The sequence below is a fragment of the Pleurodeles waltl genome, chromosome 7 (genome assembly GCF_031143425.1).
Source record: "Pleurodeles waltl isolate 20211129_DDA chromosome 7, aPleWal1.hap1.20221129, whole genome shotgun sequence".
NCBI lineage: Eukaryota > Metazoa > Chordata > Amphibia > Caudata > Salamandridae > Pleurodeles > Pleurodeles waltl.
Window position 1 is genome coordinate 782,696,899 of NC_090446.1, and position 27,262 is coordinate 782,724,160.

The 27,262-nt window shown below is 41.7% G+C and overlaps 1 protein-coding gene across 3 annotated transcripts in view; it reads right to left on the minus strand.

Annotated features, from left to right (window-relative positions):
* The window catches only part of ANKHD1 (ankyrin repeat and KH domain containing 1), an 896,896-nt gene that overhangs the window by 833,656 nt on the left and 35,978 nt on the right, over positions 1 to 27,262 (minus strand). For all 3 annotated transcript variants that reach the window (XM_069199295.1, XM_069199294.1, XM_069199296.1), the window contains exons 2-3: positions 22,240 to 22,393; positions 6,963 to 7,119 (exon numbers count right to left, since the gene is read on the minus strand). In XM_069199295.1, coding sequence (XP_069055396.1) covers positions 6,963 to 7,119; positions 22,240 to 22,393 — 311 coding nt within the window. The remainder of the gene's footprint in view (positions 1 to 6,962; positions 7,120 to 22,239; positions 22,394 to 27,262) is intronic.

The window sequence follows — 27,262 nt, forward strand, 5'->3', positions numbered from 1 at the left end:
CTGGGTACTACAGGAGGTTTGTGAAGGGATATGGATCCATTGTGACAGCCCTCACTGAACTCACCTCCAAGAAAATGCCCAAGAAAGTGAACTGGACTGTGGAATGCCAACAGGCCTTTGACACCCTGAAACAAGCAATGTGCTCAGCACCAGTTCTAAAAGCTCCAGATTATTCTAAGCAGTTCATTGTGCAGACTGATGCCTCTGAACATGGGATAGGGGCAGTTTTGTCCCAAACAAATGATGATGGCCTTGACCAGCCTGTTGCTTTCATTAGCAGGAGGTTACTCCCCAGGGAGCAGCGTTGGAGTGCCATTGAGAGGGAGGCCTTTGCTGTGGTTTGGTCCCTGAAGAAGCTGAGACCATACCTCTTTGGGACTCACTTCCTAGTTCAAACTGACCACAGACCTCTCAAATGGCTGATGCAAATGAAAGGTGAAAATCCTAAACTGTTGAGGTGGTCCATCTCCCTACAGGGAATGGACTTTATAGTGGAACACAGACCTGGGACTGCCCATGCCAATGCAGATGGCCTTTCCAGGTTCTTCCACTTAGAAAATGAAGACTCTCTTGGGAAAGGTTAGTCTCATCCTCTTTCGTTTGGGGGGGGTTGTGTAAGGAAATGCCTCCTTGGCATGGTTGCCCCCTGACTTTTTGCCTTTGCTGATGCTATGTTTACAATTGAAAGTGTGCTGAGGCCTGCTAACCAGGCCCCAGCACCAGTGTTCTTTCCCTAACCTGTACTTTTGTATCCACAATTGGCAGACCCTGGCATCCAGATAAGTCCCTTGTAACTGGTACTTCTAGTACCAAGGGCCCTGATGCCAAGGAAGGTCTCTAAGGGCTGCAGCATGTCTTATGCCACCCTGGAGACCTCTCACTCAGCACAGACACACTGCTTGCCAGCTTGTGTGTGCTAGTGAGGACAAAACGAGTAAGTCGACATGGCACTCCCCTCAGGGTGCCATGCCAGCCTCTCACTGCCTATGAAAGTATAGGTCAGTCACCCCTCTAGCAGGCCTTACAGCCCTAAGGCAGGGTGCACTATACCATAGGTGAGGGTACCAGTGCATGAGCATGGTACCCCTACAGTGTCTAAACAAAACCTTAGACATTGTAAGTGCAGGGTAGCCATAAGAGTATATGGTCTGGGAGTTTGTCAAACACGAACTCCACAGCACCATAATGGCTACACTGAAAACTGGGAAGTTTGGTATCAAACTTCTCAGCACAATAAATGCACACTGATGCCAGTGTACATTTTATTGCAAAATACACCCCAGAGGGCACCTTAGAGGTGCCCCCTGAAACTTAACCGACTGTCTGTGTAGGCTGACTAGTTCCAGCAGCCTGCCACACCAGAGACATGTTGCTGGCCCCATGGGGAGAGTGCCTTTGTCACTCTGAGGCCAGTAACAAAGCCTGCACTGGGTGGAGATGCTAACACCTCCCCCAGGCAGGAGCTGTGACACCTGGCGGTGAGCCTCAAAGGCTCACCCCTTTGTCACAGCCCAGCAGGGCACTCCAGCTTAGTGGAGTTGCCCGCCCCCTCCGGCCACGGCCCCCACTTTTGGCGGCAAGGCTGGAGGGAACAAAGAAAGCAACAAGGAGGAGTCACTGGCCAGTCAGGACAGCCCCTAAGGTGTCTTGAGCTGAAGTGACTAACTTTTAGAAATCCTCCATCTTGCAGATGGAGGATTCCCCCAATAGGGTTAGGATTGTGACCCCCTCCCCTTGGGAGGAGGCACAAAGAGGGTGTACCCACTCACAGGGCTAGTAGCCATTGGCTACTAACCCCCCAGACCTAAACACGCCCTTAAATTTAGTATTTAAGGGCTACCCTGAACCCTAGAAAATTAGATTCCTGCAACTACAAGAAGAAGGACTGCCTAGCTGAAAACCCCTGCAGAGGAAGACCAGAAGACGACAACTGCCTTGGCTCCAGAAACTCACCGGCCTGTCTCCTGCCTTCCAAAGATCCTGCTCCAGCGACGCCTTCCAAAGGGACCAGCGACCTCGACATCCTCTGAGGACTGCCCCTGCTTCGAAAAGACAAGAAACTCCCGAGGACAGCGGACCTGCTCCAAGAAAGGCTGCAACTTTGTTTCCAGCAGCTTTGAAAGAACCCTGCAAGCTCCCCGCAAGAAGCGTGAGACTTGCAACACTGCACCCGGCGACCCCGACTCGGCTGGTGGAGATCCAACACCTCAGGAGGGACCCCAGGACTACTCTAAGACTGTGAGTACCAAAACCTGTCCCCCCTGAGCCCCCACAGCGCCGCCTGCAGAGGGAATCCCGAGGCTTCCCCTGACCGCGACTCTTTGAATCCTAAGTCCCGACGCCTGGGAGAGACCCTGCACCCGCAGCCACCAGGACCTGAAGGACCGGACTTTCACTGGAGAAGTGACCCCCAGGAGTCCCTCTCCCTTGCCCAAGTGGAGGTTTCCCCGAGGAACCCCCCCCTTTCCTGCCTGCAGCGCTGAAGAGATCCCGAGATCTCTCATAGACTAACATTGCGAACCCGACGCTTGTCTCTACACTGCACCCGGCCGCCCCCGCGCCGCTGAGGGTGAAATTTCTGTGTGGGCTTGTGTCCCCCCCGGTGCCCTACAAAACCCCCCTGGTCTGCCCTCCGAAGACGCGGGTACTTACCTGCAAGCAGACCGGAACCGGGGCACCCCCTTCTCTCCATTCTAGCCTATGCGTTTTGGGCACCACTTTGAACTCTGCACCTGACCGGCCCTGAGCTGCTGGTGTGGTGACTTTGGGGTTGCTCTGAACCCCCAACGGTGGGCTACCTTGGACCAAGAACTGAACCCTGTAAGTGTCTTACTTACCTGGTAAAACTAACAAAAACTTACCTCCCCCAGGAACTGTGAAAATTGCACTAAGTGTCCACTTTTAAAGTAGCTATTTGTCAATAACTTGAAAAGTATACATGCAATTGAAATGATTCAAAGTTCCTAATGTACTTACCTGCAATACCTTTCAAACAAGATATTACATGTTAAATTTGAACCTGTGGTTCTTAAAATAAACTAAGAAAAGATATTTTTCTATACAAAACCTATTGGCTGGATTTGTCTCTGAGTGTGTGTACCTCATTTATTGTCTATGTGTATGTACAACAAATGCTTAACACTACTCCTTGGATAAGCCTACTGCTCGACCACACTACCACAAAATAGAGCATTAGTATTATCTATTTTTACCACTATTTTACCTCTAAGGGGAACCCTTGGACTCTGTGCATGCTATTCCTTACTTTGAAATAGCACATACAGAGCCAACTTCCTACACGTAAGAAGTAAGGGACACTGATGAGGAGAAAGAACTAAGGGACACTGATGAGGAGAAAGAACTAAGGGACACTGATGAGGAGAAAGAACTAAGGGACACTGATGAGGAGAAAGAACTAAGGGACACTGATGAGGAGAAAGAACTAAGGGACACTGATGAGGAGAAAGAACTAAGGGACACTGATGAGGAGAAAGAACTAAGGGACACTGACGAGGCGAAAGAACTAAGGGACACTGACGAGGCGAAAGAACTAAGGGACACTGACGAGGCGAAAGGGAACACAGCAAACTGAAAGTGCTTGTGGCCCACCTTGAACCGCTGGCAATGCCTGTAGAACAGGGATGTGAAAATAGGTGCCCTACACCGCCATCAGTCCCAGGATTCAGTACAGGGAGAACCTGAGCAGGTGTGAGTATACTGAATTTATCCTTCTGCAGGAAAGCTTTCAGTTTGAAGATCTAAAATAGGGCTAAGGCCTCACTGTATCTTAGGCATGAGTTAGCAGCAGGAGTTTCTCCCTCTTTGTGGCTTTTTTTGCCCAAAGAGCCAGCACCGCCTTGTGCAAAACTAACAAACGTTCCTCCGAGAGCTGCTCTGACAAACAAGTTGCTTAAGTTCAGTGACCTGTTTATCTGGTAGAGACTCTGTGTAGCTGCAGACTCCTTAACCTCAGAATACCACACAGGCATCAGACTGGATCCAGGAGTTTTTAAGCAGTACCCCTGAGCTCTAGTACGTGGCGTTGTTGGCCTCTGCGTTGGCCGCGCTGGAAGAAACATGCACAGTACCTATATAGGCACCACCCCGTTGGGTTGAAGTCAGTTACTTTTGTGACTTACCACGCTAGAAGTGTGGAGCCACGATGAGAAGTGACCACTGGTGTGAAAATCTAAGGCCCTTATAAGGGTGTCCCTTACACTGCAATCATCTCGTAAAGTGGGTAGGAAGGAAGGTCGGTAAGGAATCTGCAGCTCGACTGAGTCTCTACGAGATAAGGCGTTACCAAAGATAAGGAACTTGTTCATTTGATAGAGACTTCTAGCTGCAGAGTCCTTACATCAGAATAGATATCCAAGCATTGCCTCCCTGAAGTGTGTCAGCAAAGCCAAGTTAAACCAAAAGGTCCTGTAGGACTGAGTGGGTGAAGTGTCTGTTGCAATGGATCTGACTTTCCAGACAGCAGTGTTTGGTAATCGTGCACAAAGATGCCCACAAAGCTGTCTGATAGCAGTCCAAGATAGGGACTTCGCAGTCCCTTTCTATGGCTCCCTTGACCAACAGAGCCAGCACTTTCTGACAGAGCAAGAAGGAGTGGTGCCCATCAGCCTGTCATAAATGGGTGGCATGAGTAGAGGAGCAGTCACAAAGGGGAGGGAGTAGCTCCTTTGGACGAGCTGCAAGAGTCAACAGTCCAAAGTTATTGACCATCCTAGATATGTTTTATTTGCAGAACAAATCAAAAATTCACCCCCAGTCACAGATCTGGGTTTAATCCATCATTTTGTTTTGCTTGCCATGCCATTCCAGTTTGGACCCAGCCATATGCAAATTAGTCTTGACCCTGTTCCCCATGGAACCAGTCCAGCCTGAACTGCCAGGCCTGGTTAATAATTACAGTTTGGTTACTAAGTGAATAAGCTGCTTGGTCTGCTGCTGAACTGCTAAAATGTCTTCAGCTTCACAACCCAAGTGGTCCACATATGGAAACAAATTGATGGATGAGTCACCAAGGTATATTCCTACTTTTGAAAGAATTTTGGTAGATACCATAGGAGTACGTTGATGCCAGATGTGAGTACAGAGAACTGATACATTTTCTATTCACCACAAATTTTAGATACTTTTGATGCATCAAATGCATAAGTATGTATTCTTAAGGTTAATGGTAACTAAGATGGATCTCTCATGAAGAGACAGGATCAACTCCTGCAATGCAGCCATCTTGAAGTATAAAGTTAAGATTAAATAGTTCACCGTCTTGTGATTCAGGACTGGCTGCAGAGCAAAGCCCTGTTTTTTGAGAGAGGAAGTATACTGAGCAAATAAAAAGCTTACTCTTTTCCAGAGTGCAACTTCTTATATAGCGCCATGCAGACACATAAGGCTATATCCTTGATGAGACATGTAAAACGGTTTTGTCTGGTGTTTATCACATTTGGAAGAGATTGGGTAGACAGGCGATTGAAGTCAATATAGAAATTGTTTCTGATCATATAATACACACAAGTGAGAGCAACATACCAATGAAAACTTACATCCTCAATATGTTTATTGATCGGGTGGAAAGGCACCAGTAACTGGTTGTTTGCCTGGGCAATCCGTTCTTAAGGCCACAGTATGCTCAAATGTATTACCTCCAAGCACTTCAGTGAGAGTTTTGCTGAGATTCCTGCTGTGGCTGCTGGCTGAAAGTCTGGTAACCCTGAAATAGCATACTGGCAAAAAAACATGACAACTATCTTAGATCCTATTAATACAGGACTGGGGGTAAAAGGACAGGCCATTTCAATTCAGCGGTTACAAAGAGCTTTTAATCTTCACAAGGACCTCATCAACTCTGTGGCCAAATAAATGTGCTCCACCACAGCGCAACCGCAACAACTGCAACTTCAACAAATTCATCACTAGCTCAGGACAACAGCCAGACATTTTGAGGGAAGGATGTCAACAAAAGAAAAGGCTAGTGAACTTCTGGCAGTGAGAGGCATCTATAGGGCTGCTTTGATACCTGCACTAGAAACAGCATTGTCTTCACACAACTTCTGCCTCCTTACAATGTGTTTCCAGGTTGCATTAATTTCTTCATCTATAACAAACTGTTTCAAACCTGCTAAATAAATATGAAAGCTGGCAATACGCAACATCATTGGTGCTCCTGTAGTCATTTGTCGACCACTGTCTACCGCTAACTTTATTTTGCTATCTGAAACACTTAGGAAGAGCTGACCAGCTATGTCCATCATTATAAAATGTGAATCTGCATATCCCCAGTTATTTTCAGATCAGCCTTACAGTTGCATCCAAAAAACTGAATAATCCACTCATCTTTCAGAAGTTATTTTTGTGGTCACTTTGTTACTTTAGCATCACTAAAAGTATGGGTGGAATTGATCGGAATTGATCGGAATTGATCGGTTAGCTAAATTCCAGAAAGTGTTTCAGTAGCATATGGAATAAAATAAGATTTCATTATATAGACAATCCTTTCACAAGAATGGTCTTCTATTGGCACTAAATGGCAAACGTAGGTTTTACTTAGTCACACAGATAGCAGAAACAGACAAGAATAAGGACATCAACTATTACAAGGAAACCAATCATTATTTGCAACATAAGAAGAGCCAGCAGTGGAATACCCCCTTGAAATATGGAACACAAAAGTATCTGGCATACAAAAATATTAACTGATGAGTGATACCAAAAAAAAAAAAAATAAGGTCACAGGGACCTGACTGACGAGTCAGAAACAACCTCAGCTTTTAGAAAAAATGAGATTAGTAGGATCTGTGAAAGGTATACAACAGGGAAGGATTGTATAGGATCTTTGGGAGGTATGCAAAAGAGAGAGTGTATAGGTGAATTGGCAGCGATATCAATCAAAACATGAGCTAATAGCAAAGTCATAATCATTAAATCATATTTTAAACTAGATTAATACATACTTGTCTACTTGTCCTGGATTTAAACTGTTCTCAGCTCTCATCCTTGTCAGGGCTGCTGCTGCTTCATCCAATGCACAGCTTACAGACGAAGTCAATCTTCGAAGCACCTCTGGATCTGCGAATGCTTTACCATCGGCAGTAGATAATTTACCAATTCCTTCATTCGCCAATTGGATTAGTATGAAAACCCATACAAAAAAAAAGTATTACAATTCCAACCACATGCTTGGTTAGTCATCTATCACAAGCATGCTTCATGTACACAACCAATTAATAGTTTTCAATTGTGTAGAGAACAACAAAAGAGGCACCCATGGTTCAAAGTGTAATATAAATTTAATGTAGCTAAGAAATGTTACTTACCTGCAACTAGTTTCTCCAGCACAAGTACTTTACAAAGATTCAAATCCTTCGAATAGCAATAGAAATGCGATGAGAAGAATTAGAATGAACATATTTAATAAAGCATAGAAAGTAGCCCATCTAGTTTACTGTTAACTGTGAGGCAGCACATGTTGTGGAGAGCTCTGAACTCTAATACCTCTACCCCAGAAACCACAATAACGTGACAAGTTTAGTACTCTAGCGCATAAGTAAATAACAGTCACTGAAGTGAAGAGCTAAGATATTAATCATAATCTATGAAAAATGTCAGGACTGGATCTTTAACATATTGCATGACTTCATTAAAATTAACAAGATTAGCCAACAGAACAAAATCAACTCTAAAAAGTCCAATGGAGTTCACGTTGTTGAAGAGTTTTCTGTGGACATACCTTGTTCCTCTGTCCGCAGAAAACTCTTCCATGTTGATTTACACAGGTTGCACTGCGGGTCAGCACTCCAAATGGGGCTATTGGGTATGACGAAGCGTATACTGTTTTTTCCTCAATTACATTTAAATTATTTGTGTCTATAATGATGCACATTGATATATATTTTTTACTCTTGAACCATGAACTTTGGAGTAATTCAAAAGTGTTTTGGTTTCCATTTTCACCATGTTTGGTGAAGGAATATTATATTGTTTTATTTCGGATAATTTATTTTGTAATAGACTTGTTTTTTCTAATGATGTTTTCAGCACTGATAAAGTCGATGGTTTACTTCCCAAGACGAAACACGTGGTGGCTGAATTAAAATTGAGAAAATTGGCTGGATCACACAGAAGGACTGGAGTTTTGTATGGCTGGACTAAATTTAAAAATTGGCTGAATCACACAGAAGGACTGGAGCTTTGTATTTCAAGATTTTATAATGATGGACTAAATCAAGATATGTGAATCTGGATACGGAGTATTTTCTGAGAAGAATATTTATCTACATACTGTGAACTTGTTATACAGGACAAAATATGTCTTACTATTGTTGCAAGCGTGAGCCTTAATGTGAATTTCGTTTAAAAAGGTTATTTCTAAAATATGTGCTCAGTTTGTGTAGGTGTAGGATGTGGGGACAGGACTCTATGCTTAAATACTAGGATGTTTGAGTAAAACTCCACAATTCTTAGTTGTTTCTGGATCTTTTGAGGCTCCCAGAAAGAGCCTTGCAAATGCCCTCTCAACTTTCCAGTAGATGGGGTACTTTAGAATTTTTTCTTTGTAGACAATTGAGAGGACTATTTTATGAATCTAAAATTACATCTGTATGATATAAGGTCTAGCACATGTTAATATAAAGAGAAATGCTTAGAAATTCTGCACCCTAGCGACCTGAAGAAAGCAGGAGAGCTGATGTTGAGGTGGACATGTTCACCGGGTTCGATCTTACCATGTGGTCTAACTCCTCACAATAACTCATGGGCAGGCCTCAATGATTGTGGTCTCAGGTACTCATGTCCCTCTTGGTATGCTGGCTGGCTGGAAAAGTGGTAAGACTGGTTCTGGCAACAACACTGGTACCCTGTCAAGGCTTTGACCATGGAGCCTTAAAAGGAGAAATCGTCCTCACCTCAAGGGATGATCAAGAGCTTACATTCTATATCCTTCTTCATGAACCTGCCAGGCTGTTCAAACACACAATGAGGTGCATACACTACACAATATGCTAAATTAAATTTGTTCTTGCTCAATTAGCACTATTTTCAACATTTCTCCTGGAGATTTCTATCCTGAAAACAGGAAATGATTCAGATATATGAATTCTGGAGAAAGTCTCGCTGGAGTATAGCCAGCTCTAAGATGATACTTCTTTTTTAACACTGAAAGCTGATAATCAGTTCTTGGGTTTGCACTTTTCATGGTTAGAATGACATGGACATTGAAAACTGAAACTTTTTTACAAACTTACAGCAAAGAACAGTTTGTTGCTATCGGACAGTTTCCATCCACATCCCCTGAGAGAAAATATGCTTTATAAAAGGAGTCTTAAGGATTCAGCAGAATACCAGCAACACAGACTATTTGAGGAAACACACCAATTGTAATTCCACACTTGTAATATACATGACTACATGCCCATGCCAACTAAGGCACATTGGTATGATGAGTAGAAAAATAAAAGTGCGCATAGGAGAGCATCGCAGCAATATTAGATGTCAGAAATGCACGACAAAAAGGGGCAGACATTTTTTAGCAACAAAACACATAGACAATTAAATGGATTGGATTGTACCTGAAATGTTAGATGGAAATAAAAGGACAATGTAGACCAAGTTCTCTTTCAGAAAGAACAGCAGTGGGTATACCAGCTGAGGACGTTTGACAAAGGTCTCAATGACAACATCCCGTGGCTTTCATTTGGCCAATGATGCACATACCCTAGACAGGCCAGTTGATGATAACAGTTCTCTAGGACCACATAGGAATACTGTAAGCCTCCCTTAAGAGAGCCGTTTTTTACTAGTTCAATTATTTCAGCAAGACTCTTTTCATCTGGACCAGAGTCTTTTTTCACAGAACAGCCCAAGAGCACAGCATTTTGTTTTCTGAGTAGGGAGTACTTCCTCAGTCTGGTACATGAGAAATGTTACATACAATCACTTTAGAATCATTTTTAGGACCAAGAATGTTAAAGCATCAGCACTTACATTATGAAATATTAATGATGAACCCCAATGTTTTAAGCTTAGGAAAATATAGTTGTTGAATATATACTGAAGTTTAAGAATCAGCCTGGTTCAGGAATCTGGTGTCACTGTTTTTTATTTTCTAAGCAGACATCAACACTATTTTGACAACATCTGGCTTGTTTTCATTAGGAAACCTAAGCCACTTTTCTAATGCTGAGTGCTCGGATGGGAAGTCCTTTCTAACTGTCAGACATTTCCCAATAGAGCTGCAGGACGCTTGTCATCGTTGTGCAAACATTTGGCTGTTTTTTCTTTTGTTTGGCTAAATGTGTCTGTACACAACTGAAAAGGACCTTAAGATAACTTTAGTCACAAGAATGTTAAAGCATCAGAATTTATAACATGAAATATTAATGGTGAACACATTTGTTCAAACTTTGGAAAATATATAGATGTAGAAGTTTAAGAATCAGCCTTGTTCTAAACTCTGTTGTCACTGTTTTTTTAATTTTCTAAGCAGACATGTGGAATACTCAACACTATTTTGACAACATTTGGCTAGTTTTCGGTAACAATTCTAGGCCACTTTTCCAATGTTGAGTGCTCGGCTGGGAAGTTGTTTCTCACTGTCTGACTTTTCCCAGTAGAGCTGCAGGACGCTTGTCGTTTGTGCAAACATATGGCTGTTTTTCTTTTGTTTGGCTAAATGTCCATGTACAAATCAGCTTTACATTTTTACTAATTGGTTTGAGCTTCCTCTATTCAAGCACAGTCATCTTTGCCATCCTTTTCACTTGGATCAGGACAGCATTACATATCTTTGGAAGATTTTGATTGCTTCTCCAAAAGCAAGTCTTCTCCTTCCTTACATCTAGACTTTTTTGAAGGCTTCCTTTTAAGTCCAGACCTCCATCTTGACACATAACTATTCTGTGTGTATATATGTTTATTTCTACTGGTAGAGGACGTTTCCTGTGGTGGGATAGAGGGAGAGCTCTGATTAAGGTAATTGAACCTTGAGTCTATCTTTTTTAGGGTCGAGCCTGCGTTGCATGCGTATCGCAGCGAGACGCTTTTGTATTTAGAAAAGGGCTCGGAGCCCTGTCAACTTCACGTCAGTGTGTTTTATTGGTTCGTGGGCTTGCCTAATAAAATCTGCTTGCTTTCATTAGTCGAAGGCAAGCATACGTCATGCCTTTTCCGGTGGCTAGCCCTCCTCGAGCGCAGCGACCAAGTACAGAAAACATGCGAGGCTCGCTGTTTTCCATCGGGCTCATGGACTTCTTTTTCTCTAATTTACAAGCGCGATCTCGCTTGGCAGAAGCCGAGCGCCTTACATAGTTAATTTCACTTTTTCGGGTTGTGTACACAAACGCACTTTTGCCCGATAGGTGAAAAGTCGGGTTAGGAGTTTACAATGCGATCAGCTCCAACATGAGCAAACGCGAGACCCGTTGCATTGTAAATGCTTGTTGTATATTGTTTCTGTCTATATTTTCCATTTTGACTGTTGTAGACCATCATCAGATTGCTAATTTTATCTGTGGACTCTACTCAACTAAGTTGAAACCTAACTGCCACTTATTCCTAAAACAAAAAAAGCTTTTTTTGTTGATTAAGTCAATAAATGCACACAAAAAACTGGGCAATGACACCCTTTTTTCACTAGAATTAAGTTATGATTTTTTAATGCACTCAAAATTTAGCTTTTTGCAGAGTAGACAAGGGAGATATGAATAATATTGATTATTCCTTCCTCCTGGTCTGTTGATTATTTCAGACTCCCCTCTGTGCTACCAATGTTGTGTCACTAATTGAACCACAAATTAGAACTACATTTAGTGATGACTTGAAAGTTGCAGGTAATCTAGTTAACAATAGGTCCTTCTGAAAGCCATGGATCTTTAGTGGCCGTGGCTGAAACATGTTGACCTTAGTTTTAGTTGTATAGGATTCTTCATTGCTGATCCTCAATATGTCACCTGTTTTTAATCTTACCCTTATTCTTTTTATGGACATTAATAAATGTCCAATTTAGGGTATGAGTTAATTTTAACTCACATTGTTCCACTCACCTTCTCACTGAGATATCCTTCAGTTCATTTGGATAACGGGATACTAAAGTAAATGGAGACCTTGTGATGATGCTACCCGTGAAATCACCCCACAGTTGTAACATTCACGGTTGAGGGTAGAATACATGGTTGAGGGTCTGTTGAATAAGATCTTAGAGGACCTGGAATGATATGGATTGAGGGTTCACTTCTTTGGGTTTTTAGTGTTTAAACATAAATACAACTGCTGAATTCCTAAAGTTTTGTGCGAGTAAATTCAGAATCTAACTATAGCATCTCTGTGACCTTTGTTTTTTTTCCAGTGAATTTATTTCTTCTTTTGTTTTTAACACAGCACAGACGTAAATAGAAGCATCCCCACGCACAGCCTTTGGCTGTGCTTGGCAGGGGTTGGCCATAGGGCCTGACCTATGGCCGGGCCTGGCGGACAACCTTCCTGCATACACCCACACTCAAGCTGAGCACGAGTGGATGCAGTGCATTTGGATGCAGTGGGTGTACTGTATGCTGACCCCTATGTGTTTTTTCACTCTTCATTTCCCATCCGAGCCAATAGGACAAACAAACATGGCGGCTGCAACTTTTCTGTCATGTTGCGGGCAGCCAGCAGGGCGCTGGTTTTCCCAGGAATATGCAAAGCCTAATCCACAGCGCTAGATATGTATATTTTTTCAAACTCTAATTTCTTATAAACTACTGAACGGATTTACACCAAATCGTAACAAACACAATCTCCGGACTAAGGTCTAGCTTTCTGCCAAATTTGGTGTAATTCTATTCAGCAGTTCGGGATGTAGCTGTGTATAAAAAAAAAAAAATGCAAAAATCCCCATAGACACAGAATAGGGAAAAATTGTTTTGCGACCCTTCCTTTATTTCGGCCCCGGTTTCACCGATCACCCCGAAACTTTCAAGACAGCAGCTGAAATGACCAAATTATATGTTTTGAAAATGATGTAAAGATTCATCAAATGGGTCGAAAGTTATTTGCAAAACAAAAAAATGCTCTGTCTATGGGGAAAAAAGGTCTTAACTATAACTACCTAGTGGCGACATAAATACATACACGCCTATGTGCAAAACAAAGAGAGAAAGCACTCCATAGCAGTCTGAATAACTGTGTTTATTTTTGATAAACAAATTTACAAACAAAAGTGCGGAACTGCCATGGGAGTGGCCTTTTCTCCCAGATACGCAAATTTAATGATAGGATGGTGGGAGAAAGAAATTGCTTGGAATGAATGTTATCAAGAATATATGGAAAAGGTATTATGGACAAGATACATAGATGATCTCTTTATTATTTGGAAAGGGACTCAAAAAGACTTTGTAACGTTCTTTAATATTTTTAATTCTAATTTTGTTGGTCTGAAATTCACATATGTGATTGATATCCTGAAAATTAATTTTCTAGATATACATTTGTATGTGGAGAATAACCAATTACAAACAACCTTATATAGAAAGGAAACCTCTACTAATTAAATTTTAAATGGGTCAAGTTTCCATCCCCAACATGTAGTAAAGAATATCCCACATGGTGAATTTTTAAGGCTAAAAATAAATTGTTCAACTGAAAGAGAATTTGAAAAGCGTGGGGAAATTATGATAAATAGATTCAGAGCAAGAGGATACAAACAAGGAGACATACAAAAGAGGTTTGGGGGAAAGCGAGACAAAAAAAATAAACAAATAAATCACAATGACATGCTAGTGTGTAGTCAACAGAACAAAATTCACAGTACAGAAATCCCAGATATCAAAACCAAGGGTTATACTATCTTACAGCAAAGAAAGTAGTAGAATTAGAGACAGTCTTAAAAAATATTGGCATATATTAAGGGAAGATCCTGTTAAGTGGGACAACAGGACCATCATTTTTTATCACTTTCAAAAAAGCTCCATCAAAGATACGCTAGTACATAGCTATTTTGAGAATAATCAGAGTGAAGTTTGACTTGAGAAGTTAAATAAAAGTTTTTAAAAATGTTTTCGATGTAAAGCCTGCACAATTGGCAAGAACATGAAATCATACAGAGATGCAAAGGGTGAGGAAAGATTTATTCATCAAAGGATCACCTGCGAAACAACATATGGTTTTTGTATGTACTGGAATGCCAGTGCAGGTTGAGATATATTGGAAGAACCATTTGCCAATTAAGAAAAAGAATCCTTGAACACATCAGAGCTATAGAAAACAATGAAACAACATATACTGTAGCAAGACACATCAATAGGACACCTATAGATTTCACATGGAGAAATGTACAATACTATGGTGTAGACACGGTACCTCAACTAACCAGAGAATGGGATACGATTTTGACATTTAGGAGAAAAGAGTCACTGTACATCATGAAACTCAAAACTAAATACCCAGGGGGTTCAAACCTGGATGAAGAACTTTATGTACATATCTAATGATGAACTAAAATTCAAAATAAAAGATTAATGTAATAATTTCGAAATAGCAAGTGAAAATTGATATGTACAAAGCAAAATAGAAAGAAATTAGAATTGACAAAGGAAGTGTTAAATACATGTAAGGTTATAGATCTCACTGAGAGGTCAAAGTCAAATGAAGAAGGTAAATACATCAAAATGAATAATTACTTCTAGAATAAATAAAAAATTGAAGATTAAAGGTTTATCATTGCAACAATTTCGAAATAGCAAGTGAAATTAGGTATGGAAAAAGAAAGAAATTCCAATTACCAAACAGTATGTTGTAGACAACTGGGGTCATAAATCTCACCTAGCGGTGAAGCTGAATGAAGAAAGTAATTATATCAAATGCGAATAATCATTGTTGTAAGGAAATGCCTCCTTGGCATGGTTACCCCCTGACTTTTTGCCTTTGCTGATGCTAAGTTTTGATTTGAAAGTGTGCTGAGGCCTGCTAACCAGGCCCCAGCACCAGTGTTCTTTCCCTAACCTGTACTTTTGTTTTCACAATTGGCACACCCTGGCATCCAGGTAAGTCCCTTGCAACTGGTACCCCGGGTACCAAGGGCCCTGATCCCAGGGAAGGTCTCTAAGGGATGCAGCATGTCTTATGCCACCCTGGGGACCACTCACTCAGCACAGACACACTGCTTGCCAGCTTGTGTGTGCTGGTGGGGACAAAACGAGTAAGTCGACATGGCACTCCCCTCAGGGTACCATGCCAACCTCACACTGCCTATGCAGTATAGGTAAGTCACCCCTCTAGCAGGCCTTACAGCCCTAAGGCAGAGTGCACTATACCATAGGTGAGGGCACAAGTGCATGAGCACTGTGCCCCTACAGTGTCTAAGCAAAACCTTAGACATTGTAAGTGCAAGGTAGCCATAAGAGTATATGGTCTGGGAGTCTGTCAAACACGAACTCCACAGCACCATAATGGCTACACTGAAAACTGGGAAGTTTGGTATCAAACTTCTCAGCACAATAAATGCACACTGATGCCAGTGTACATTTTATTGTAATATACACCCCAGAGGGCACCTTAGAGGTGCCCCCTGAAACCTTAACCAACTACCCGTGTAGGCTGAGTGGTTTTAGCAGCCTGCCACACTCGAGACATGTTGCTGGCCACATGGGGAGAGTGCCTTTGTCACTCTGTGGCTAGTAACAAAGCCTGTACTTGGTGGAGGAGCTTCACACCTCCCCCTGCAGGAACTGTAACACCTGGCGGTGAGCCTCAAATTCTCACCCCCTTTGTTACAGCACCACAGGGCACTCCAGCTACTGGAGTTGCCCGCCCCCTCTGGCCACGGCCCCACTTTTGGTGGCAAGGCCGGAGGAGATAATGAGAATAACAAGGAGTCGTCACTGGCCAGTCAGGACAGTCCCTAAGGTGTCTTGAGCTGAGGTGACTAACTTTTAGAAATCCTCCATCTTGCAGATGGAGGATTCCCCCAATAGGGATAGGAATGTGACCCCCTCCCCTTGGGAGGAGGCACAAAGAGGGTGTACCCACCCTCAGAGCTAGTAGCCATTGGCTACTAACCCCCCAGACCTAAACACGCCCTTAAATTTAGTATTTAAGGGCTCCCCAGAACCTAGGAACTCAGATTCCTGCAACCTAAGAAGAAGAGGACTGCTATGCTGAAAAACCCTGCAGAGAAGACGGAGACACCAACTGCTTTGGCCCCAGCTCTACCGGCCTGTCTCCCCGCTTCTGAAGAAACTGCTCCAGCGACGCTTTCCCCAGGGACCAGCGACCTCTAAATCCTCAGAGGACTGCCCTGCTCTAGAAGGACCAAGAACTCCTGAGGACAGCGGCTCTGTTCACCCAAGACTGCAACTTTGTTTCAAAGAAGCAACTTCAAGACAACTGCGTTTCCCGCCTGAAGCGTGAGACTTGCTACTCTGCACCCGACGCCCCCGGCTCGACTTGTGGAGAAACAACACTTCAGGGAGGACTTCCCGGCGACTACGAGAATGTGAGTAGCCAGAGTTGCCCCCCCTGAGACCCCACAGCGACACCTGCAGAGGGAATCCCGAGGCTCCCCCTGACCGCGACTGCCTACTTCCCAGATCCTGATGCCTGGTAAAGACTCTGCACCCGCAGCCCCCAGGACCTGAAAGATCGGAACTCCAGTGCAGGAGTGACCCCCAGGGGGCCCTCTCCCTTGCCCAGGTGGTGGCTACACTGAGGAGCCCCCCCTTGCATGCATCGCTGAAGAGACCCCTTGGTCTCCCATTGATTCCTATTACAAACCAGACGCTTGTTTGCACACTGCACCCGGCCGCCCCAGCGCTGCTGAGGGTGTACTTTCTGTGTGGACTTGTGTCCCCCCCCCCGGTGCCCTACAAAACCCCCCTGGTCTGCCCTCCGAAGACGCGGGTACTTACCTGCTGGCAGACTGGAACCGGGGCACCCCCTTCTCCATTGAAGCCTATGCGTTTTGGGCACCACTTTGACCTCTGCACCTGACCGGCCCTGAGCTGCTGGTGTGGTAACTTTGGGGTTGCTCTGAACCCCCAACGGTGGGCTACCTTGGACCCAAACTTGAACCCCATAGGTGGTTTACTTACCTGCAAGAACTAACAAACTCTTACTCCCCCTAGGAACTGTGAAAATTGCACTGTCTCTAGTTTTAAAATAGCTATATGTGAATTATTTGAAAAGTATATATGCTATTGTGATTATTCAAATTTCCTAAAGTACCTACCTGCAATACCATTCATTTAAAGTATTACATGTAAAATTTGAACCTGTGGTTCTTAAAATAAAATAAACTAAGGAAAGATATTTTTCTATACAAAAACCTATTGGCCTGGAATTGTCTCTGAGTGTGTGTTCCTCATTTATTGCCTGTGTTTGTACAACAAATGCTTAACACTACTCCTCTGATAAGCCTACTGCTCGACCACCCTACCACAAAATAGAGCATTAGTATTATCTCTTTTTGCCACTATCTTACCTCTAAGGGGAACCCTTGGACTCTGTGCATACTATTCCTATCTTTGAAATAGTGCATACAGAGCCAGCTTCCTACAGTTGTAAAACAATTAATGTTTTTGAACCATCGTCTGAATATAGCATAATTAGTAAATCTACAAGAAATGTTGATATATTTTTAAGTTTTAATTTGCTTTCATACACATATGCACCTCGACTACGAGATCCAGAATGCTTTGGCTCTCTAAAAGGTATTTATTATTGACATGGATAGGACTAACAGTCGTGAACAAGACCTGTGTCCACACCCCCAACCCTACCTACCTACTGGTAGTCACCAGTAGACAGTTACAGGTAGGACCTAGTTTCTATTGAAAAAGCATTTTTTGACTTGGCTACATCTTTGACGCTGTTTGGCGAATCTTCACAAAATTTTCCCCAAAAAAAGTGTAATCAAGGGTTTTGTTGTGCATGGAAAGTTTCGGAGTCATCTGTCAAGTGGGGGCCCAGAAAAGGGGGAGGTTTAAAATAAAAGTGTTTCCCCCATTTCAACTCGGATAGTGATTTTAAACACAACTACAGCCCGAACTGCTGGATGGACCAGACCAAATTTGACAGAAAGGTTTCTCTTAGATCCAGAAAGAGTGCTTTTTGTTATTTCGTTGGGGGGGGGGGGGGGGGGCGGGAAACTAAAATAAAACCGCTCAGTATTTTTTTTAATTATTAAAAGAAAAACAAATTTGTATATCTAGAAGTGTGAAGGCTTCGCTAATACTCCCAATCTAGTGCAGAAATCAGACTGTCTGCCAACACTTCAACCAGGAAGTGTAGGCAGCCATTAAGTCTCAAAAAGAAACTTAAAATAATAAAAGGGGACACTGTACGTTTACCCAAAACTGTTAGTCTTGGTGCAGGAGCCCCCTGTGCCTCCCCCCACGGCCAGGCTTAAAAATATATATATATTTTAAAATCACTGCGAAATTCAGAGTGGATCCACAAATTTCACTGTGATTATAAGAAGAAAAAAAAAAAAAAAAGCTTTCTCCGGTGTATCTCTGTTATGTTGCACCCAGGTGGGCTGGGGGGTGGGGGGGGGTGAGGTGGGGGAAACATGGGGTTCCCCCCTCCTAGGGCTTTCAAGAGCCTCAGGGACCACCACCTCCCCGGGGCTGTGTTTTAAAAGTATGCCATGGGATGGGTGACAGCTCCCACCAAGCAAAAGCAAACACTCAGGTTTCAGCAAGCAGGAGCTGCTCCAGCTTGCGGAAAGCAGAGTTCATCTCTTTCCCTACCCACAGACATGAAGGCAGGGAAAGAGATGAAAACTTTGCTCACACATGAAGGGGCAAGTGTTATAGTTACCTTACTTGAAATAACTTACTATAACTGCTTTCTATGGTTTTGTGAGTATATTCAGAACCTAACTATAACGTCCTCGTAATCTTTGGGGTTTTTTTTCCCAGTGAAAATACATACATACACACACATTATATCTAGGCCTGGGCGGAGTTTGCTGAGTTCTGCTACATCGAACTCTGCAAAGTACAGAAACAACTCTGCAGCACTCCACGGATTTCCAGAAGCAGTGCAGTTTGGGCAAGTTGCACTGGTTTTCAGAGCCAGGAGTTTCTACTGTGCTGTAAAATCAGCACAGACATCACACGGAGCACCAGAGGGCGCTCACTTTTTTCTGCCACTCGAGTAGATTTTCCACTCTTCACAAAAGTTTCCAAAGAAAAGTGTGCTGTATTACTTGTTGTGCATGGAAAGCTGTAGGTGATCCATCAAGTGGGGGCTCAGAAGGGAGTGGAGGTAAAAGAAGTTGCATCTCCCATGTTAATTCCCGTAGGACCTTTAGACACGACTCCAGCCTGAAATGCAGGACAGAAATACACCAAATTTGAAAGAAAGCTAGCAATTGTGCTTTAGATTGTTTGATGTAAATCCGTCCAGTAGTTGGATGATATTAAAGGGAAAATAAAATTGTATATCTCTGTCCGCGAATAAATTGCAAATGTTCATGAATATACCAACTGGGATTGGTCTCTTGGTGGTCCCTGCTGGGCTCCAGCAGACTCTAGTGCCGCTTGACAACCGCGTACACGACACCTAGGGAATGGGGGGGAGGGGGGGGGAGGGGCAGCAGATAATTTCCAGAGATGCCAAGAGTGGGAGATTGGGGGCCTGGCCCTGAAACGACTTAGCAGTTGCGTGGCCCACGCTAATGCACTGGCTTTTCCACCAGGAGTTAAGAAATGGCCTCCAGAGCAGGAAGTGGAAGGAGAAATGTATCAAAGTGAATAGAGATGTCTGGATCTTGTTCAGGACCCAACGGTATCTCAGCAAAAGATACTTCAGGAACTGGAGATCAAATGAGAAACCTAAACCATTACTTGCACAAAAAACGGACAGAAAGATGCAGGGACTGCTCCTACTTGCTCAAGTAGGTATATCAGAGCTAGCTTCTGGAACACCAGTGTAAGTGAAAATTCAGGAAAAAATCTAGCAGGAACTTAGATATCTAACACAATCAGGGAACCAAAAGCAGCCTTGCCACATATGTTCAAACTAGCCAAGCAGCCTAGCCAAATATGTTCAATCTAGCCCCACATTTTCCTCACTCCCTTGAGCTCGCTCTTTCCTCATAAAACCAACACAACAGTAAATTAAACCCCAGGGAACTGATGAGTAACAGAGTAACATGTGGGGCTTCACAAACTGGCCTCCAAGGGCTCCCAGTCAAGTAAAAAAAATGCCTGTAAGATAAATGGCTAGTCCGTCTTTGTGTGTAGTGTAAAAACGGACCTTTCAAATACAAAAGTCCTCCTTCACTTGCTTTGCAGGGGCTGCCCAAAGAAAAATTAAGTTCACTAGGCCACTAGGCCTTTGCTTAAAAAAAAAAAGAAAAAAAAAAAGGGGCGGGGGGTTAATCTTATAGCTTCTGTTTCTCAGCAATAAAGTTTACACAAGCCTGTTCTGCACAAATCTTAAGGTACTCTTTTCCACAAATGATCAGGCTTTTGAATGTCTTAAACAAACTTGAACAACATAAAAAAAAAAAATTTAAAAAAAAAAACATTTGTGCCCAGAACAGTTACACACACAAATTTATCCCCGCTTTCCGGAATATATATATATATATATATATATATATATATATATATATATATATATATATATATCAGGAGAATGAGTGTGGGTAAAGTGAGAATTACTGTAGGTGATACTAGAAGTCATCACCAAATTTCTTTAACCGATAAAATACATCATGTTAACTCTTTAAATTTTTTTTAAAAAAAAATCTGAATAATACTTTGCACAGTGCTATTAAGTACATCAAACATAATATAAAACAATCCATAGATCATTAAACGTTAGGCTGATTCAACATCCACAGACTCTCCTGGATGATCAAGTCAGCCATCGAGTGTCCTTCTGAGCTTAACTGCTACAGTTAATAAATAAAAATAAAAAACAAATGGAGGGGAACCAAACAGCATTAGAATTCATCAGACAACAGCTGTAAAGACTAATCGGGAGAACACTACAACTAACTTTTCAACCTCTCAACAAGGGCAGGATAAAATCCTTTCAATCCTTTTTATAGCGCCCAAGAAACATAATAAAATGTAGGGCTTCTTGTGGAGACAGTAAGTCGCAGCAACAAAGACAAATGTCCGACTTCATTCTACACATTAGGGACAGCCAACAACCTGGGTAACAAGTTCAACCTAAATCTTGTTAGCCAGAATCGATGTTAACAATTGTTAACAGATACCAAATATGGTTCCATAATAGGTGAAGTTTCAAGGAGAATACATCCACAAATTTATGGCTTGAATAGTTCCTCTTCTTCTCTTAAAGACCATCGCCACGTAAAAAATGGTTAAAAGGTCCAAGGAAGGTCGAAATTTGTGCTGGAACTACAGCATTCATCACTTAGATAATGCAACATGTAAATCAATCATTCCAAAAAGTCCAAAAAATTCTGAGGGCAGATATCTACTTTCTTTGAGCCTCACCCACGGATTCTCCTGCCAGGTTGTTCTTCAGGGGACTCCGAACTCCTCAAAGGATAATTCTTCATCTCCTCCCACAGACATCGCGGGTCACACAAAATGCCAATTAGAAAGAGGAACTTTCTGCCCAACCTTACCTCTCTTCAATGTCAGAGTTTCTTTAGTTACAACATTCTGCAGGATCGATAGTTAACCTCATTCTACTTAAGGGAGAGATTGGTTCTGAATATGTTGGCAATTTTTACGTACAAGCCTTCGGTGGCATTTGGAACAAAATAACTGATCCCTGTATTTGAAGAAACACAAAATTTCATTGGTGCCTAATATATGTATGATGTACCAAGGCACATTTCTCAAAAATTCCAAACACTACAAATTTCAGGATTATACAAAGCATGCAATACTACACAATATTCTTGGGGCAAAACCTTTTAGTTACACTTTGAAAGTTCCTTTGGGACGGTCATAGCAAAAAAGGCTTTTCTGAGGTCTTCAGCAAAACTATTCAACTTCCAGGGCAATTGTGAGCAGAGGATTTCCTGATACTGAACAGGTACCTCGATATCAGTCCTGCCTGCATTCTCAAAACATTGGTTCATTATAAAGAAGTTTTTCACAACTGATGCACTAACATTTTTGTTCTTCTCTTATATCACATGCAATACTTATTCATCATTAATTTAACCAGAATTAAAATGAAAAAGCACCATGGACACCAGAATAAAAACTAAAAAAAAAACTAAAAAAAACAATAAAAAAAAAAAAAAACACAAATAAACCGTACCTGCAGCTTCTAACAAGGCTTCTAATCGTGCTTGGGTCGCTGGATCAACTGTTCTTAAATCGGTTCCTTCCACGGCACTTGACAAAAAGAGTTCTGACGCAGTTTTTAACATTGGATTATCCAGATCCTCTTGGTCCAAAATAAATGACTCTACCTAAAGAAAATTCAAAAAGAAGAGAGAAAAATCAGATATCCCTTTTCAAATACAAAATATTATAAGTTACTACTGGCTACAAAGAAATATCTAATTTATTACGAGTGTGATAGGCAACATTAAAAACAGTGTGATGTGATAGAACAAATAACAAATCCTTCACATCAAACGGCCAACATGTTTCAGCCTAAGTGAGCCAGAATAAGCCGTCAGCTTTCTTCAGGACATCTATGTGTCAGATCCTAGCCATGCCAGAAAGACTACTATACACTGGGACCTCTCATATGTGAGTACACTAACTTCAAGAACCTGGAAAGTTGGATGACAATGCAAAAGATAAGTGTCAATAGCCAAAATTACATACTGCTAATACATACTCAAGTATTTTCAGCAAACTATTAAAATAAAAAAAATAAAAAAATAAAAAGTACCACGTGAAGCAAGAACAGATTTTTTTCATATTCATAGCTATATTCATGTTTTTGCTGCTTTTCTTAGGTTACATGCAAAACATCTGCAGTACACCTCTTGTGTAAGTAAAGCACAGTGACATAACAATTTTCTTTCTAGCGGTCATTCAACGTGTTGGTGAGATTATATATATATATATATATATATATATATATATATATATATATATATATATATATATATATATATATTTTTTTTTTTAAAGAACTGTTTAGCCACCTTAGAGAAGCGCTTAAAAAACGAAGTAGAAAAGCATGCTTATACATCAGTAACAAAATCATATCAAGGATTGATAATTGTAGAAAAGTGGCAAGACTATACTTTGGAAAAAGGAATGTTGTTCTAAATTCCCGAGAAACGTAAAAGAATTCAGTGGAAAAATGAAACTACCCATTAGCAAGCAGTGACTCACATTATCTCGTTGAGATTCACCTTACAGGTTTACAGTAAGGCGCACTGGCAACAATCGTTCTTATAAAAAGGAACAATAGGGCTCAAAAAGTGACTGTGTTCCTAGGACATGCCATAGTTCCGTCTTGCCTGTAAACGTAGATGTATTGCGGTATTAGGATTACCCAGCCAGTCTAGAGTCCCTTAATGGCCTCTACTGGTACTCGCTGCAATCTCGTGTGGAAAAGCTGAATGTCCCTGATCAAAAAAGTATGGCACATACATCTTGCTGGATTAGAAAAATTGTTATTCATGTGTATGTAGATAGGGCCCAGGGGAAACGGAAGGGGCCTAGGTTCTCAAAGGTGTAGGTGGCTGTTTGAGAGAGGTCTCCAAAGAGTTAGGATACTTTTATCCTGCTCAAGCAGCCATAAAAAAAAGATAAGATGCTTCTGTTGTTATCGGGCAACCTGTTACCAAGGTATGCCATCATTCAGGCCGTAATGAAATGTCTTCAAAAGATAAATTCAGTATTGTTCTTTTTGTAGCAGATTCCCATCAGCGTGAACATCAAAGTAGTCCAGAGATTGTAAAACCATCTACTTCAATTCATCCCAAGAATGTTGTTCAGTTAAAAAAAAACAAAAAAAAAAAAAAAAAAGGTTACTCATGCCTTTCACACCTGATGTTACTCCTGTGATCCCCTATTCAGGTTTTTTTCTCTCTGCATGTCATATCAATATAACGTTAACTTGCATTGACACATATGTCACAATAAACAAACACAAAAAGGCCACATCAAGAATCTCCTTTTCTAGACAAAATCAAACATCCAAGCTGCTACCCACACCCCGAGAGAGGATCGATCACCTTGACAAACCCATTACCCCTTTTAGCATCCACCCAACACATTGACACTGAAGCAAAATAGAGCCGCAAACCTTCAAATTCTTAATGACTTCTTCCTAGACCTCCTAAATCCCAAACTGCTGTTTCACCCAGAAACACCACGTCTGACATCAACATCCTTCTAAAAGACTTCAATCCATTTCTGGAGAAAAAAAAATCCTCAACATCCACACTCTAAGCAAAAAATAAAAGTGAAGGCTTAACCCTTCACCACCATGAAACTCCAGAGCCTCGCAACAGCAAATACTGCACCTCAAGGAAAGAAAATAGAAAAAGAAAAGCCTAATGACCTCATGGTACGGAAGTCTCTCTATGGATCACAAAGAAAACTCATTACAACAACCAAAGCCAAGGACTGTACCTTTAATGACAGATCAGAAAGTGAACGGTCTTCAAAACAATCAACCGCTCCATCAACCCCTTGTCTGACCCTCTTATCCTACACTCTAAAGACAAATTCCATCAACCACCTCTTTAATGAACGAACATAGATTTGATTGCACATCAAAACACCAAACCCAGTTAAACTCCACCTATGAAGATGAAATCCAACCTTTGTCCTTCAGTAAAGCCTTCTTTGGAGATGTACCGCTACTCATCATTGTTAATGCCCCCTCATTCCATGTGGCTTTGATGAAGCTCTCAAGACAGGCCAAATCTGCTCATTCTTGAAACAATTTGCACTGGTCCCGGGCAACCTCGCCAACTACCAGCTTATCACTGGCAAGATCATCAAAAAACAGCCAATACACAACTTGTAGATCAGACCAATCCTAACCATCTCTTGCATGACTATCAATTTGGTGTCAGATCATAATGCAGCATGAAGGCAACTACCCAACAAATTACAGAGGACTCCCGTCTAATCAAAGATTAAGATTACTCCTGACCCCTGCTACTATTGAACCCCTCACCTTACACTCATCCACACCCTGAAGTCCTAGACGGGATTCAGGGTTCACATGGGCTCCTCCAAGTCCACGAGGATTCTGTTAACCTGCGGATTTTCCCACAACAAGCAACCACTAACTAAACCTTTCTTTGAAAAGCAAGCAGCGATGCCAGACAATCAAAGAGACTGTAAGGAGGCAATGATCCGTGACAGGGACAAACAAAAGATTAACAACTGAAGAATGACAAGGAACGTCAACCAAAGGTAAGCAATGGGAGGGCTACAAGCCGCTCTATGCTCTTGTTAAGTCACAATATGTCATGTAACGGACAGCATGTGTGCGGTCTAGTAGGCTCAACAAAGTCAACCTCTCATCCAGCTGAAGCCCTCTGCAGACAATCTGCAGGCTAAAAAGCAGAAAGTTTAACTCTTACTACAGTATATCACTCAGCCAGACTCTCCTATGCGGACACTGAACCTAGCCTGTAAGAAATATCATGCATCAGCAAAAAGCACTTTAATTTCAATGTGCAGATGATCATTAAACTGTTAACATACCTGAATGGCAATAGATAACATCACAGGAATATTCATAGCGTCAATCTTCTTTTTCAATATACAAAACACTACCTTCTCAGTTTCCAGGTTTTGTAGGAGGCACATTTTTAATACAACCTTTGTTTGTTGCCAAAATATGCAGGTTCCAGAAGTGACCTACCAGAAATAACATGAAGAAGCATGGCAGAATCCACTAACAATTCTTCCTTAAATTTTATGTAAAGGACTGACCAGAAACAATACAAATACACAATGACCCATCTGCTTTCAAATGCAACTCTCAACCCTCCAAGCAGAAGGAACACTGTCACACCATCATACACCACAGAGATTCGTGTCAAAGATTAGGAGAGGGCCCACCCAGAACTCAAGAGCACACAAATGCTAAGAGACCATTTTGGACTGTTGGAGAAATGTGATAAGACAGTTTAAGGATGTGTTAGAAGTGTGGGGCTTCAACAGGAGCGTGCACTGGCTTGGTGTGATGTGTGAATATGTAAAATACTTACATTAGTGTAATTTTTTTATAGTTTTTATGTCTAACACAGGTTAGTGCTGCATGTTTAGTGCAAACTGCAGCTGCTCTGTAGCAAACAGGTTTTCTTATATATGTGTCAAGGAGCATATGTTATGTCTGTAGGAAGTTAGCAGTTAGACCCGGCTCTCTAACAGGGGAGTTAGAGATGTTTAGATGACAAGACAAACTGTGCTGTAACGAGTCTAAATGAGAGTCTACAAGAAAAAAGAAAAAAAAAAAAAAAACGGTTCAGGGTAGTGTTTACTTTAAGCACAACTGACGGCCCCTATCTCTTGGTGTCTGACCTGGCCCAAAAAAGACAAACCCTTAGGGCTGTAAAAAGTTATGTTTGAGATATGGACTCCATATAGAGTACGAATTGGGTAATTTGAAAAAATGCTTCTTAGCAGTATGGTTTGAAATAATTTCTAGCGATAGATGGATAGCTGCAATAGGTAGGAAGAGCAGGTGTTGAGAGATTGCTACTGGAGAATTAAATGCCCCTGTACCAAGTTAGGGTAGCCACTTGGGAAAGGGCTTCTCAACTTAGTTTCTGATGCTTATCCTCTTGGATATAAAAAGAGAAGAATGGGAGGGACAATCAGTGAGTGATATCACAACACTTAAAGTTGTCTAAGCAAAGAACACATCATTTATCAGTCAGCTATTTCTCCAAATTATACAACTCCTTTTGTCTAATTAAAGCCGTATCATATATTTTCATTTTGACAAGGTTAAATAGAACATGGACACAGCCAACAAGTTTTATCCCAAAACATACTGTTGGTCATCCATTGTTTCCGGTACGTCGGTGAACACAAGTTTTTGATTTTTTAAGAAAACTTAAAGATGTTGTGATTTCAGATAAGGTTGGGGGGCACGGACATTTGAAATGGACACACTGGTTGCAGTTTTGCTAAACATTACCCTAGTGGGTACAACAAGAAACTTAAGAATACTTCACTGTTTTTTGGGCGTCACCTAATAAACATACATTAAAAGGCCTCCAAAAAAATCATAAAAAATTGTTACGAGACCTGCAGGTCGAATAACTTTAATAATCTACTCGACATAAATGTAATGCACTTGACCCGTAAACAGATCTTAATTTCTGTGATCGTAGGCAAACATT